Source organism: Stegostoma tigrinum, chromosome 12 (assembly GCF_030684315.1).
Source record: "Stegostoma tigrinum isolate sSteTig4 chromosome 12, sSteTig4.hap1, whole genome shotgun sequence".
In the NCBI taxonomy this organism is placed as follows: domain Eukaryota; kingdom Metazoa; phylum Chordata; class Chondrichthyes; order Orectolobiformes; family Stegostomatidae; genus Stegostoma; species Stegostoma tigrinum.
Genome location: NC_081365.1, coordinates 68,811,922 through 68,824,564, shown reverse-complemented (window position 1 = coordinate 68,824,564; position 12,643 = coordinate 68,811,922). Strand labels below are relative to the sequence as shown.

The 12,643-nt window shown below is 41.9% G+C and overlaps 1 protein-coding gene across 4 annotated transcripts in view; it reads left to right on the top strand.

Moving 5' to 3' along the window:
* Nucleotides 1-6,375: 6,375 nt before the first annotated feature.
* LOC125456889 (ribosomal protein S6 kinase alpha-3) overlaps nt 6,376-12,643 on the top strand; it is a 104,577-nt gene continuing 98,309 nt past the window's right edge. For 2 of the 4 annotated variants that reach the window (XM_059650411.1, XM_048540403.2), the window contains exons 1-2: nt 6,376-6,800; nt 8,316-8,456. In XM_059650411.1, the coding sequence (XP_059506394.1) occupies nt 6,741-6,800; nt 8,316-8,456 (201 nt within the window). In that variant the 5' untranslated portion in view covers nt 6,376-6,740. The remainder of the gene's footprint in view (nt 6,801-8,315; nt 8,457-12,643) is intronic. The other 2 variants (XM_059650413.1, XM_059650412.1) reach the window with 2 other exon arrangements.

The window sequence follows — 12,643 nt, the reverse complement described above, 5'->3', positions numbered from 1 at the left end:
TGTATGCTTGCAGCTGCGAGTTTATCTCAACCTGCTTCCTGACCTGACTGCCATGAAAATTACATAATTTCATTAAAGCGATGGCTCTATTTGACAGGTTTTGTGCCTCAGTAGGGAGTGACCCTGCCACTGAGTCAGAAGCCCTGGATTTAAATACTACACTGAAACTTGTTTGCCATAGATGAAATATGTATGGCGTGGATCAACAGGTTGATAATCAGCCTGCAAATGTTTTGGCACTCTTTTCAAAATAAGAAAATGAAGTATGTGAGAAGATATAAAATAAACAAACTTTTCTTTATCTAAGAACAACACATAGACCACAGATAATGCTGAGGTGTACCAACCAAACTTGTTTGGAATAGTCATGTTGAAGAAAATAGAAGAGTACATTGAATAAAAAGAGTACTTAAATAAAAATAACCAACCAAATAGTAAAAATTTGGGAGAAAAGAAAGTGGTCTGATTAAAATAAATACTTAGTACATATAATAAAAATAATTAAAAAGGAAGTGGACACTGTCTCAGTTGTTTTTATGCAGACAGATAACATCTTGTTCCTCACTGCAATGTGCCAGGAAATAGTTTATCTGACAACACATCTTTTTGAATCAGCCGTCAGCAGTCCTCAAAATTTAATGCATTATAAGATCTCAATCATGTTTGCTGACATAAGAACAGGACTAAAATGATTATACTTTATAAGCAAAATCAGTTATTACTAGTTCTCAGGACTATAGCTGCTGTCATGGCCACAATTCATTGGCCATTGCTAAAAATAGTGAAGGCAGTTAAGAGTTTACAAATTGGCATTTGGTTTGAATCACTAATCAGTCAGATACATATGGTAATTTTCTTTGCTAAAAAATAGTGACTTCAAATTGTCGAATTATCCAACATTTTTTGACGAATGTTGCACTGTTATTATGGTGTAAAATTATTGTAGAATGGCTTTGACTCACTATGGAGTTTATTACTGTTTAGTGAATCATTGACGTGATAATTAGATTACTGACATGCTGTGGTAATCCATTGGCATAAATCCAAGGCATCACATTTTCAAACCAATGGAAAAAAAAACTATAGAAGAGGTGTAAAAGTATTCATCTACGTAAAGATACAGTTTATACACATGATTACAAATGATCTGGAAGGAGCTGCTTGTGGCACAATGGTAGTGTCATTACCTTCTGGGCTGGGAGGCCTAAGTCCAAGTCCTATCTGTTCCCAAGGTGTGCAATAACAGGTTGATAAGTTAAAATGTTTAATGGCTATGTATATTGTAAGTGCAGTATTCAACGGACTGTATTTCACCTGCATACAAAGAATAGCAGGTATGTTTTCCTAGATAACATATATCACCAGATGTATTATTTGGTAACTATTTATTTCATGTTTGCGGGATTTTGCATATCAAATGTTGCACTTAAATATTGCTGAAAGGGGAGACATTTTCAAAGCTTTTAATCTCCCACTCATCAGAACAAATGCAAGAGTGCCAAATTTCAAAGAATGTCACCAAGTTCTGGTGGAGAAAATGGTGGCAATTTGTTGGCACATTGACTCTGATTGACTAAGGCATTGCAAAGATGAAAGTAATGGAAAACAATAGGGTCACAAACTTCTGGATAATTCCATTGCGATGCATTGCTTGAAGAAGCTATTTTATTTGCAGAGAAAAGGTCCTTGTAATCTACCAAATGTAAATGTACCACATTATGAGCTTGATTGGTCATCTTATCTGTATTCTTACTGTCACATTTAGGAGTGGTCATCACCACCCCAAGACTCTCTGTTCTTCTGCCATCTTTCAAATTTCACCAGTATTATATTTGCGCTATCTTCGTTCTTTGTACCAAAATGCAGCATATTTGTGTGCATTCCATCAGTCTGAATATTTCCTCTTTAATAAAAACAGAAAAAAGATGAATATGTTGAGCTGGTCAGGTATCATTTGTAGGGAACAAAACAGAGTTAACATTTGAATTTGATGACCTTGATTCTGACAAAAGGTCTTTGAATTGAATGGTTAACTCTGTCCGACCATAGATACTGGGTGCTCCCACTATTTTTGGATTCAGTTCAGATTTTCAACAGGTGGAGAATGTTCCTTTTGCATATTCTTTTTAACTCTATTACTATTTTTCTGTTATTACATTGTTTGCTACACTTCCAAAGTCTGTCATCTGCAAATTTGAGCACATTTATTCTGCACATGGAGCAAGTGTCAACCAGGTAGTTTCTGAGATCAAAGGTTATGGATTTATGTGCTATTCTGAAGACTTCAGCACAAAATCTACGCAGACTTGTTAGTTCACTCCTGAAGGAATGCTGCACTGTGATGTCCTTCAGACAATATGTTAACCCAAGGCACTATTTGTTCTTTTAGGAGATGTAGGAGCAAATCAACAGTAGAATATAAAACATCCACTTGCACAATTGTAAACAAGATCCAGCTAGTTCTCCACAATGTTCTGGCAATTATGAACCTACAGCCAACATCACAAAAAAAATCAGTTTGTTATGTCATTGTGTGTGTTGCAAATTGGTTGACATATTTCCTATAACTGAGACTACGGTTCGAAAGTATTTAAGTGACTGCAGTGCTTTAGGCCACCTGGTGATTAAGAGACATGCTGCAAAAATGCATCTTCCCCCATATGTGTGTAACTTTATACAGATAGACATGTTATGCATGCATTGGTGTTTGTTTTTACAGGCACATACAGTACATTTGGGCTCAATTTCACCTCAGGAACTTGTGCGTAAAAAATGATGGCATCCCGTTTGGTGTTATACTGTCACGGGAATAAATGCAAGCCTTTCTCTTCATAATGTATGCAAAGATCTTTATGTATGCATTTTCTATATGTATACACAGGTCAATACTATTTAACAACACAATACTATTTAAATCCATGATGAATATAACTCTCATCTAAATATTGACCAGTTTTTCCACCGCCTCCACATCCGTGCTCATTTCTTTAATCATGAAACTAATCCTCCCTCTACTGACCCCTTCTCCCACCTCCAATGCTCTCCCTCCTCCTGGGCACCACCCCAAGGCCTTCTACCCTCCCTCGACCTCTTCATCTCTAATTGTCGTTGAGACATCGATTGCCTCAACCTCTCCACCCCTCTCACCTACAGAACATGCAGCCCTCCGCTCCAATCCCAACCTCATCATTAAACCCACGAACAAGGGAGGCGCAGTTGTAGCACGGCGCATTGACCTCTACATTACTGAGGCCAGGCGCCAACTCTCTGACACCTTCTCCTACCGTAGCCTGGATCATGACCCCACCCCGACCACCAAACCATTATCTCCCAAACCATCCACAATCTCATCACCTCAGATGACCTCCCACCCACAGCCTCTAACCTCATCGTTCCCCAACCCCGCACCGCCTGCTTCTATCTCCTTCCCAAAATCTACAAACCTGACTGCCCCGGTTGACCCATTGTCTCTGCCTGCTCCTGCCCCACCGAGCTCATCTCCAGCTATTTGGACTCCATTTTCTCCCCCTTGGTCCAGGAACTCCCTACCTACGTCCATGACACCACCCACACTCTCCACCTCCTCCAGAACTTCCAATTCCCCAGTCCCCAACACCTCATTTTCACCTGCACATGCGGTCCCTATACACCTGCATTCCCCATACCGATGGCCTAGAAGCTCTCCGCTTCTTCCTGTCCTACAAACCCGACTAGTCCCCCTCCACTGACACCCTCATCTGCTTATCCGAACTCGTCGTCACCCTCAACAACTTCTCCTTTAATTCCTCCCACTTCCTACAGACAAAGGGGGTGGCCATGGGCCCAAGCTATGCCTGCCTCTTTGTAGTGTACATGGAATAATCCCTCTTCCAAAGCTACACTGGCCCTATCCCCGATCTCTCACTCCGTTGCATTGATGACTGTTTTGGCACCGCTTCGTGTTCCCACGAGGAGCTCGAACAACTCATCCACTTCACTAACACCTTCCACCCCAACCTTAAGTTTACCTGGACCATCTCTGATACCTCTCTCTCCTTCCTGGACCTCTCTGTCTCCATCTCTGGCATCCAACTGGAAACCGATATCCATTTTAAACCTACTGTCTCCCACAACTACCTGGAATATTCCTCCTCTCACCCACCTTCCTGTAAAAATGCCATCCCCTATTCCCAATTCTTTCATCTCCGCTGCATCTGCTCCCGAAATGAGGCATTCCTGAATATCCCAGATGTCCTCTATTTTCAAAAAAAGCAACTTCCCCTCCACAGTGATCGAAAATGACCTCAACCGTGTCTCCCGCATTTCTGCAACTCATCCCTCACACCCCCTATTCGCAATAATATCCAAAACAGAATCCCCTTAATCCTCATGTACATACAAGATGATCAGTTGATTAGATACGGTGGACAGTGAGAGTCTTTTTCCGAGGATGATGACTTCAGCTTGTACAAGGGGGCACAGCTACACATTGAGGGGTGATGGATTTAAGACAGATGTCAGATGGCAGGTTCTTTACTCAGAGTGGTAAGGGCATGGAATGCCCTGCCTGCCAATGTAGTTAACTCAGCCACATGAGGGGCATTTAAACAGCCCTTGGATAAGCATATGGATGATGATGGGATAGTGTAGGGGAATGGGCTTAGATTAGTTCACAGATCGGCGCAACATCGAGGGCCGAAGGGCATGTTCTGCGCTGTGTTGTTCTATGTTCTCTGTTCATGTACTACCTGACCAACCTCCAAATCCAATGCATCATCCTCTGACATTTCCGCCATCTGAAATCCATCCCTACCACCAAAGACATTTTTCCCTCCCCACCCTTATGTGCTTTCCAGAGGGACCACTCTCTCCGTGACTCCCTTGTCCGCTACACACTCCCCTCCAGTACCACCACCCATGGCACTTTTCCCTGCAACCGAAGCAAGTGCTACATCTGCCCCTATACCTCCCCCCTCACTCCCATCCCAGGCCCTAGGGAGACTTTCTACATCAAACAGATGTTCACCTGCACATCTGTCAATGTTATATACTGTATCTGCTGTTCCCGTTGTGGCCTCCTCTACATCGGGGAAACCAAACGGAGGCTTGGGGACCGCTTTGTGGAACACCTACTCTCTGTTCACAACAAACAACTACCCTGCCCAGTCGTGAACCATTTCAACTCCCCGTCCCATTCCTCAGACGACATGTGCATCCTGGGCCTCCTGCATTGCCACCATGACACCACCCGAAAGATGCAGGAACAGCATCTAATATTTTGCTTGGGTACTCTGCAGCCCAAGGGTATCAATGTGGATTTCACAAGCTTCAAAATCTCCCCCCTCTCCGACCACATGCCAAAACTAGCCCAGCTAGTCCATGCCTCCCTAATCGTTCCTCCCACCTCAAGCTCCCACCCCCATCCCCTACCCACCAACCTCATCCCACCCACCCCCCCGACCTGTCTGTCATCCCTGGACTGAACTATCCCCCCCCTACCTCCCCACCTACATTCACCTTCACTGGCTCTAACCCCACCTCTTTGACCTGTCTGTCTCCTCTCACCCTATCTTCTCCCTTAACTATCTTCTTTCCGCTTCCCCCGTCTCCTTACGTATTTCAGAACCTTCCCCGCCCCCATTTCTGAAGAAGGGTCCAGACCCGAAATGTCAAGCTTTCCTGCTCCTCTGACGCTGCTTGGCCCGCTGTGTTCATACAGCTTCACACCGTGTTATCTCACTATTTAAATCCAGATGTAGAACTTCATAGGAATTGTTTAAAATGGTATTTTTGGTTAGAAATAAAATGACGTCAACAATAAATTTAGAGTAATAAAAGCCAATCGGCAAATAGCAGATGAGGACCATTATGCTGAACTTTTACCTTTATTTCTTTATTTTTCTAATTTACAGCTAAGATTTTGTCCCTAGGTATCTTTCTACCTAGCTTTATAAGGACTGTAGTGGTGATCGTTCAACCTTTCTTTTATTTTTTAAAATTTATACCTAAGATTGTGTACCTAGGTATCTTTGTACCTAAGTTGGCATCGGAAATGGCAACATCGTACACTTTTGGCTACACTCATGTATTCCTGTAGTTGTCTACATGTATCATGAAACCTAATTCTAACAGTGTTCCCCAAGATCCATACTCTGTTAACACAACAGGTATAAAGAGTTGCAGCGTGATTGAACTTGCAAACCAGGTGTTCCGGAAGTGGGTGGCTTGTGGAGGCCCACATTGCTTCGACTTGGCGTACGATTCACCTGACGGTCCCGCCGATTGGCGGGAGGAGGCACCGCCTACCGTAATGGCCACGCCCACCATCCAGACCCCGCCCCTCAGTGGCTGTCGTCAGGGTGACGCGCGGAGCCTCGTTCTGACCCACAGGTAGAGCAGCGGGTGGTGGTGGTGGGGGGGAAGGGAGGGAGTCTTCGCCATATTGTCAACGGAAACGCGGCACCGTCGTGAGGGAACGACAGCGGCTGGCGTGACTCCGGCTGGAAATTCGGCTCCCGAGCGTGGAGAGGCGCAGGGCTGAGCGGAGCGAACGGACTATCCGAGGCCTGGATTATCTTAACCGCCGCTACTGAAGCGTGGTCGTCGGTGTCATCACCGCCGCCCTGCCTCAGTTCCGGCGGGCGAGCTCGAGCCGCCCGGTGCCCTGCTCCCGCTCGGCGCGTCCCCGCTCCCCCGTCGTACCCGCTCGCTCGTTCCCGGCGGCGAGGCTGACGGGCGCGCGGTCGGGTCCGGCTGCGAAGATGCCGCTCGCTCAGTTGGTGGATCCCTGGCAGAAAATGGCTGTAGAGAGTGAGAAAGAGGTAAGCAGACTTAGTAACTCCTTCACCCAATCCAAAACACACGTTGGGCCTTCTTTCTTAGTTATTTCGTTCAAATGTCCCTCTTCAGAATCTAGATGCTACAGTTGTGAGTCGATCTTGGTGTGTGTCGGGGTAGTGGAAAGGATTTGGATCAAACTCTTTTGTCGTTTCGTGTCTGTTGTCAGTTTATAACTTGGCTGCGCTCCTTGTTTTAACTGTGCTTTCCCAGGTCTGGAGACATGTCGGGTCAAGTACTATCCTGCTAAGAACTGAACCGAAGCCAACTGTATGGTATCATCTCGAGTCTGTCAAACTTCACGTACCGCGTTTTCACTTGAACATTTCAATTACGATTTCGGCTGTTCAGCCGTTGTTTTTTTTCCTCTTATTTTGACTTTTTAAAAATCCTATTTCTTGAAATCTTCAAACGAAAACCTTCAGATCCTTGAACCGATCTGCAGTTGAAAATGATTGGAAAGGGGGTTAGGTCTAAATTCTAATATGTGTTTGATTTGTGTCCAAGGATTTGTTATGGAAACATTCAAAATTAAACTTATTTTGAAATAGCTGCAAAATTGTATTTTTGTAATTCACCAAACGCTACAAAATCCCTTTTAAAAATATCAGACCCTTGATTAAGTATGAATCGTTTCAGTTTCTTTTAATTGTTAGATTTGTCACCGTTTACTTTAAGGCTTTCTTTGTCAACACAGAAGTGACCAACCAACATTGGAACTTACTTTGGAATGTATTATGTAACTTGCTGTCTAGCCTCATGACATGGCATGCCTCAGGTTGAGAATACTTCAAGCAGAAACTTAAGACAAGATCTTTATGTGTCATTAGACTGTTAGATTTGAGGGATACAAACAAAATACCGGTATTTTGTGTTTTAAGGAGTAAGTGCTTTGCAAATAGCAATCGACTAGCACAAGTTAAAACCATTGCCAAAGTGAGAACTTTTTTTGGCGCACAGTGTCAACTGTATGATGATGGTTGATTGTAGTAGGTAACTCTGAGATTATAAGTTGGCAATGCAATGCTTTAGTTCTTCCATGAAATTTTGTGTGTTGCTCAATGTGAGTTACTTTAAATTCACTGGCTGCTGTCCTGTCTTTTTGTATACTTGCTTTACAAAACTTTGAGTGGCATATTACCTGGAATTTGGCTTTACCTAAAGTTGGGAAAGGATTAACATGATTTAAATTAAATTTTTGCCTAAATTTAGTATTATGTTTCCCTCTAAAACCACAAGGCTGTTGCATTGCTTTGTGGGTTTGCAAAATTGTTTCCGTGAACCTCAGTACTGATTTTTGTACTATTGTAAGAAATAGCCAAGATATTCATAAATATCAGAATGGCCACAACATTTGTAAATATGAAAATGTGATACCTCCCTTTTTAAGTACACTCAAGGTCAATCAGGATCTATCTTATTGTATACACTTTGCCTGAAACTGTTCACCAGATTTTAAGAGATGAAGTTTTTCCTCTATGTATTTTCTTGCCTCACAGTCACCATCGTTTCCCCTATGTAAACCTCTCCACAGCCAGAAACCAACTGAGGGCCCAAGCAGGGGCACTACACTACGTGACTTCACCACTCGATGTCAGGCTAGTATTGCCACACAACATAACAGTTCTCTACACCATGAGGTATACTTTGGAGTATTTCTCTATCAAGTTTGCATTGATTTACAAAGAAATGAGTGGGAGTAATGTATAAATACGCAATGAAAATTCTAAGCTGAGTGCTGGGAATGGTTGGCAGTCTACAGTAGATCAATTTCTGTTTGGATTAATTGGATGTGCAGATAATTATGTGGGGTTGGGTTGTTAAAATTATGAAATCATTGTCCAGATAATGGTAATACTTGCTGTTTATTTAATCCACTGCAACTCTTCATCCTGCAGATTAACTTTTGTAAGCTTTTCAGGGCAAGTAGAATACTAACTTAGGATATAGACAATTTATGCTTGTATTGTTCAATGCATTACATTACAGTATGCAGACATGGAGAGAACATGCAAACTCCATACAGTTACCCAGTCATAGGACCCTGCAGTTTCATGGTAAGCCATTTGGCTCATTGAGTCCACACTCTGCCTCTGAAAAGCACCCCACCCAGACCTACCCCCAACTCTATTTCCAAATCCTTGCATTTCCAATGGCCAACCCACCTAATCTACACACCCCCGATACTATTTGCAATTTAACATGGCCAGTCCACCCAACCTGCACATGTTTGGACTGTAGGAGGAAACTGGAGTACCTGGAGATAGAACATGCACAAACAGAGCTGGAGTCAAACTTGGGTTCTTAGTGTTGTGAGGAAGCAGTGCTAACCGTTGTGCCACTGTGCTGCCTTTTGTGAATTATTTGAAGGTAGACTAGTTCACAAACTGAGTTAACATCATTAATACTTAAATTTGTTTGTAAGTTGTTCTGTTTGGGTTAATGCTATTTTTTGGAACTGCATCTTGTAGAACAGGCTAACAATTTAATAAATAACTTGGTAAACAAGCTGATAGTTAACTATGACACATTGTATAGTATATAACTTAAAACCTGCACATCTCTCAATGCTGTTCGTAGGGCTTCTGAAGATTGTCAACTGATGGTTGTAGATAACACTTGTATGTTAAATTCTCTTGTCTGCTTTTTGTAAACTCTGTGGTAATGCTATGTATAAGGTATAATTCCTATGCTGACCTGTCTGACATTGATAGCAAGTTTGGATTGTGCTTTGTTCTTGGAAGTTTAGAACTCTTGGGGTGTCTTTGCTACAAGAGCTTGTCAGAAGCTAAGAATTCTGCAGTGAGTAACTTGTCTCCTGACTCAACCTGTCAACCATCCACAAGGTATAAAACAGCCATATGATGGAATACTCCTAACACTTGTTAACTGGGATGACTTTTCTTTGTATTTATCCAACCCATAATCATAATCATGTACATCTCTATATTAAATCTCTCTTCAACAATCTTTTCTTCAAGGGGAACGGCATGAACTTCTTCAACCTAGCTAAAATCTGCTAAATCTCCTTTGTGCTCCTTTGAATCTTCCTTTTTCATAAAGTTTTGCGACCTGAGCGTGGATGGAATATTCAAGTTGTGGCCTAACTAGACTTTTGTGGTGGTTCAGCATAATTTCCCTGTTTTGGGGCACAGTGTGCCTAATAGTAAGGCTCAGAATCCCATACTTTGCCAATTACTCTTTCAATATGTCCTACCATGTTCAAAGATCTATGTGCATGAATCCCCCTTCCCCAGTTTGTCCCTGTTCTTGTACACCCTTCAGAACTGTACCATTTAATTATTGATTGCCTTTCCCTCCCTTCAGCCAAAGTATATTATTGCATGCTTTTTGGCATTCAGGTCTGACTTGTCTGTTTATTCTGCCAGTCAATCTGTTATAATTAATAGGTATTATCTTTACTGCCCCATTTTCAAGTTTAGTGAGTAGCCAAGGTCTTTTCCCAGAGTGGGGAGTCCTAAACTAGAGGGTATAGGTTTAAGGTGATGTTAGTGACAACTTTGTCACGCAGAGGATGGTGTTAGTCTGGAATGAGGTGTCAGAGGAAGTGATGAAGGCTCCTACAGTTAGAACATTTGAAAGGCATCTGGATGGGTATATGAATAGGTAGCGGTTAGGGGGACATGGGCCAAATGCTGACAAATGAGACTAGATTAGATTAATTTAGGATATCTGGTCGGCATGGGTGTGTTGGACTGGAGGATCTGTTTCTGTCTTGCGCATCTGACTCTTTGGTACAATTTTAAAATTTTGTACCGATTACTGAAGTAATTTAGATCAATCAAAAAGTAGTGGTCCTCACAATGACCATTGGAGAATCACTGTCTTACCATCCTGTAGTATAAATCAGCCATTAGCTATGTCTTGCTAATCCCTATATAAAATCAATTTACATGTATAAAATTTGCACAAAAAACAATTTTATTAACTAACGTGAAACCGTTTCTATAAGTATCAAGTTTGTACCAAGCCTTGTATGCGGTACTTTGACAAGTTCTTTCTAGCAAAAATGTAGACTGCTTACTGCATTACCTTTTTATCAATCTTTCCTGTCACTTTAGGTGTTCGACTAGATTAGTGAACACAGTTTGTCTTTTACAAATCCAGACTGTTTCTCTTTAATGGACTCGAACACCTCCAAGTACCTCTAATTTTCTTCTCTGGTTATTGTTCCTAAAATCTTAGCCAGGCAGTTAAACCCCAATGTTGGCTGTATTTTAAAAAAAAATAGCCTGTTGCAAACTTAAGAGTACTAGTGGGTTTGGGAGGCAGGAAGTTAGAATTTGGTGTTTGTAAAATGCCGGGGGCGGGGTGGGGAGAAGCATTGTGTGGTTCCTTTAAAAGATGTGCTTTTTCTATGACTAGTGATTTTTTTAAAAAAAAGTCTGTGAACCACAGCTTATAAGTATGTAAGTGTGCAAAGAGACTCAAATTGGAATATTTGTTTCAAAAGGCTGTATAGTCAGCAGGCCAAGCAGCAGTTTTACCAAGATGGCATGTTTTTGAATTTACCCAATCAATTTGAACCAGACATCTTGATACCAAAAACCAATTAAATTTAACTTGTGGTTTTGACAACATAGGATCAATCCTATTTTAAGAAATTGATATATCATCAAGGGTATAAAAGAAGGGGCACACTTGGACAAAGACAGGCGTGCTAACTGCCATCTGCTAGAATTCACGGCCCTCGGCTCTCAAAAGACAATCACTGGCTATCTCAGACTTCTACATGTGTTAGAGAAAGCACCTAAATAACAGATATCCGCTGCACAACTAGTGAATATTTCTAACTGAAGAATCAACAGAGAAGGCACAGAGCATTCTGTAAAACCTGTAACCTGGCTGTAATTTCAAGACCAAATTCTATTATTTATTTCTAAGCGCACCTTCTATTTATTGGAACAGCATACCATTAGAATCTTATTTGGGAATAGTTGTCGAAAGGGATTTTTTTGACTTGTTGATAAATTAGTTAATTTGTTCATTGGTATTAAATTTTAATTTTTGATTGTAAAAAAAAATGGCTGGCAGGGATTCCTTTTTATCTAATCACTAGAAGCTGCTGAAAGACAGGTTACACCACTTTTCACACGCCTTGTACAGATTTTAGGGTGAGGTGGCCATCTGTGGATGTTTTGGTATTAGTTCTCAGGGCTGTTAACCTCTGCTGTATAACAATCCTTACTGTTTTTTGAAGATTTTCCACTCATGGATCCTTGAGCACTTTTCTACATATTTAGCCGAGGTTAGAAGATTATGGCAAGCTGCCCTGCTATCTCCAACCCCATTTCTTTATAGTAACTTGATTTTCTTTTTTTTTAAACTTGTGGGCTGTGGATGTTGATACGGTTGGCTAGCATTTATTGCCCTTGAAAAGGTGAAGGTGAGCTGTTGTCTTGAACAGTTGCAGTTCACGTGCTATAGGTAGACCCAAAATGTTCGATCTTGACCAGCAGTTGTGAAGGATAATTTTCCAAGTGAAGATAATGAGTGGTTTGAAGGGAGCTTGCATATGATGATGATCCCATTTATCTGCTGTCCTTTCCCTTCAAGATGGTTGTGGGTTTGGAAGCTGCTGTCTAAGAATCTTTCAGTTTCTGCAGTGCATCTTGTAGATCATATGGTGCTGCTATTGAGCATCAGTGATGGGTAGAGCGGAAGCTTATGGATGTGGTGCCAGTCAAGCAGGCTGCTTTGTTCTGGATGGTGTCAAGCCTTGTGTTGTTGGAGCTGCAGCAATCCAGGCAAAAAGGGAATATTCCACCACATTTATTACTTGTGCCTTGCAGATGGACAGACTTTG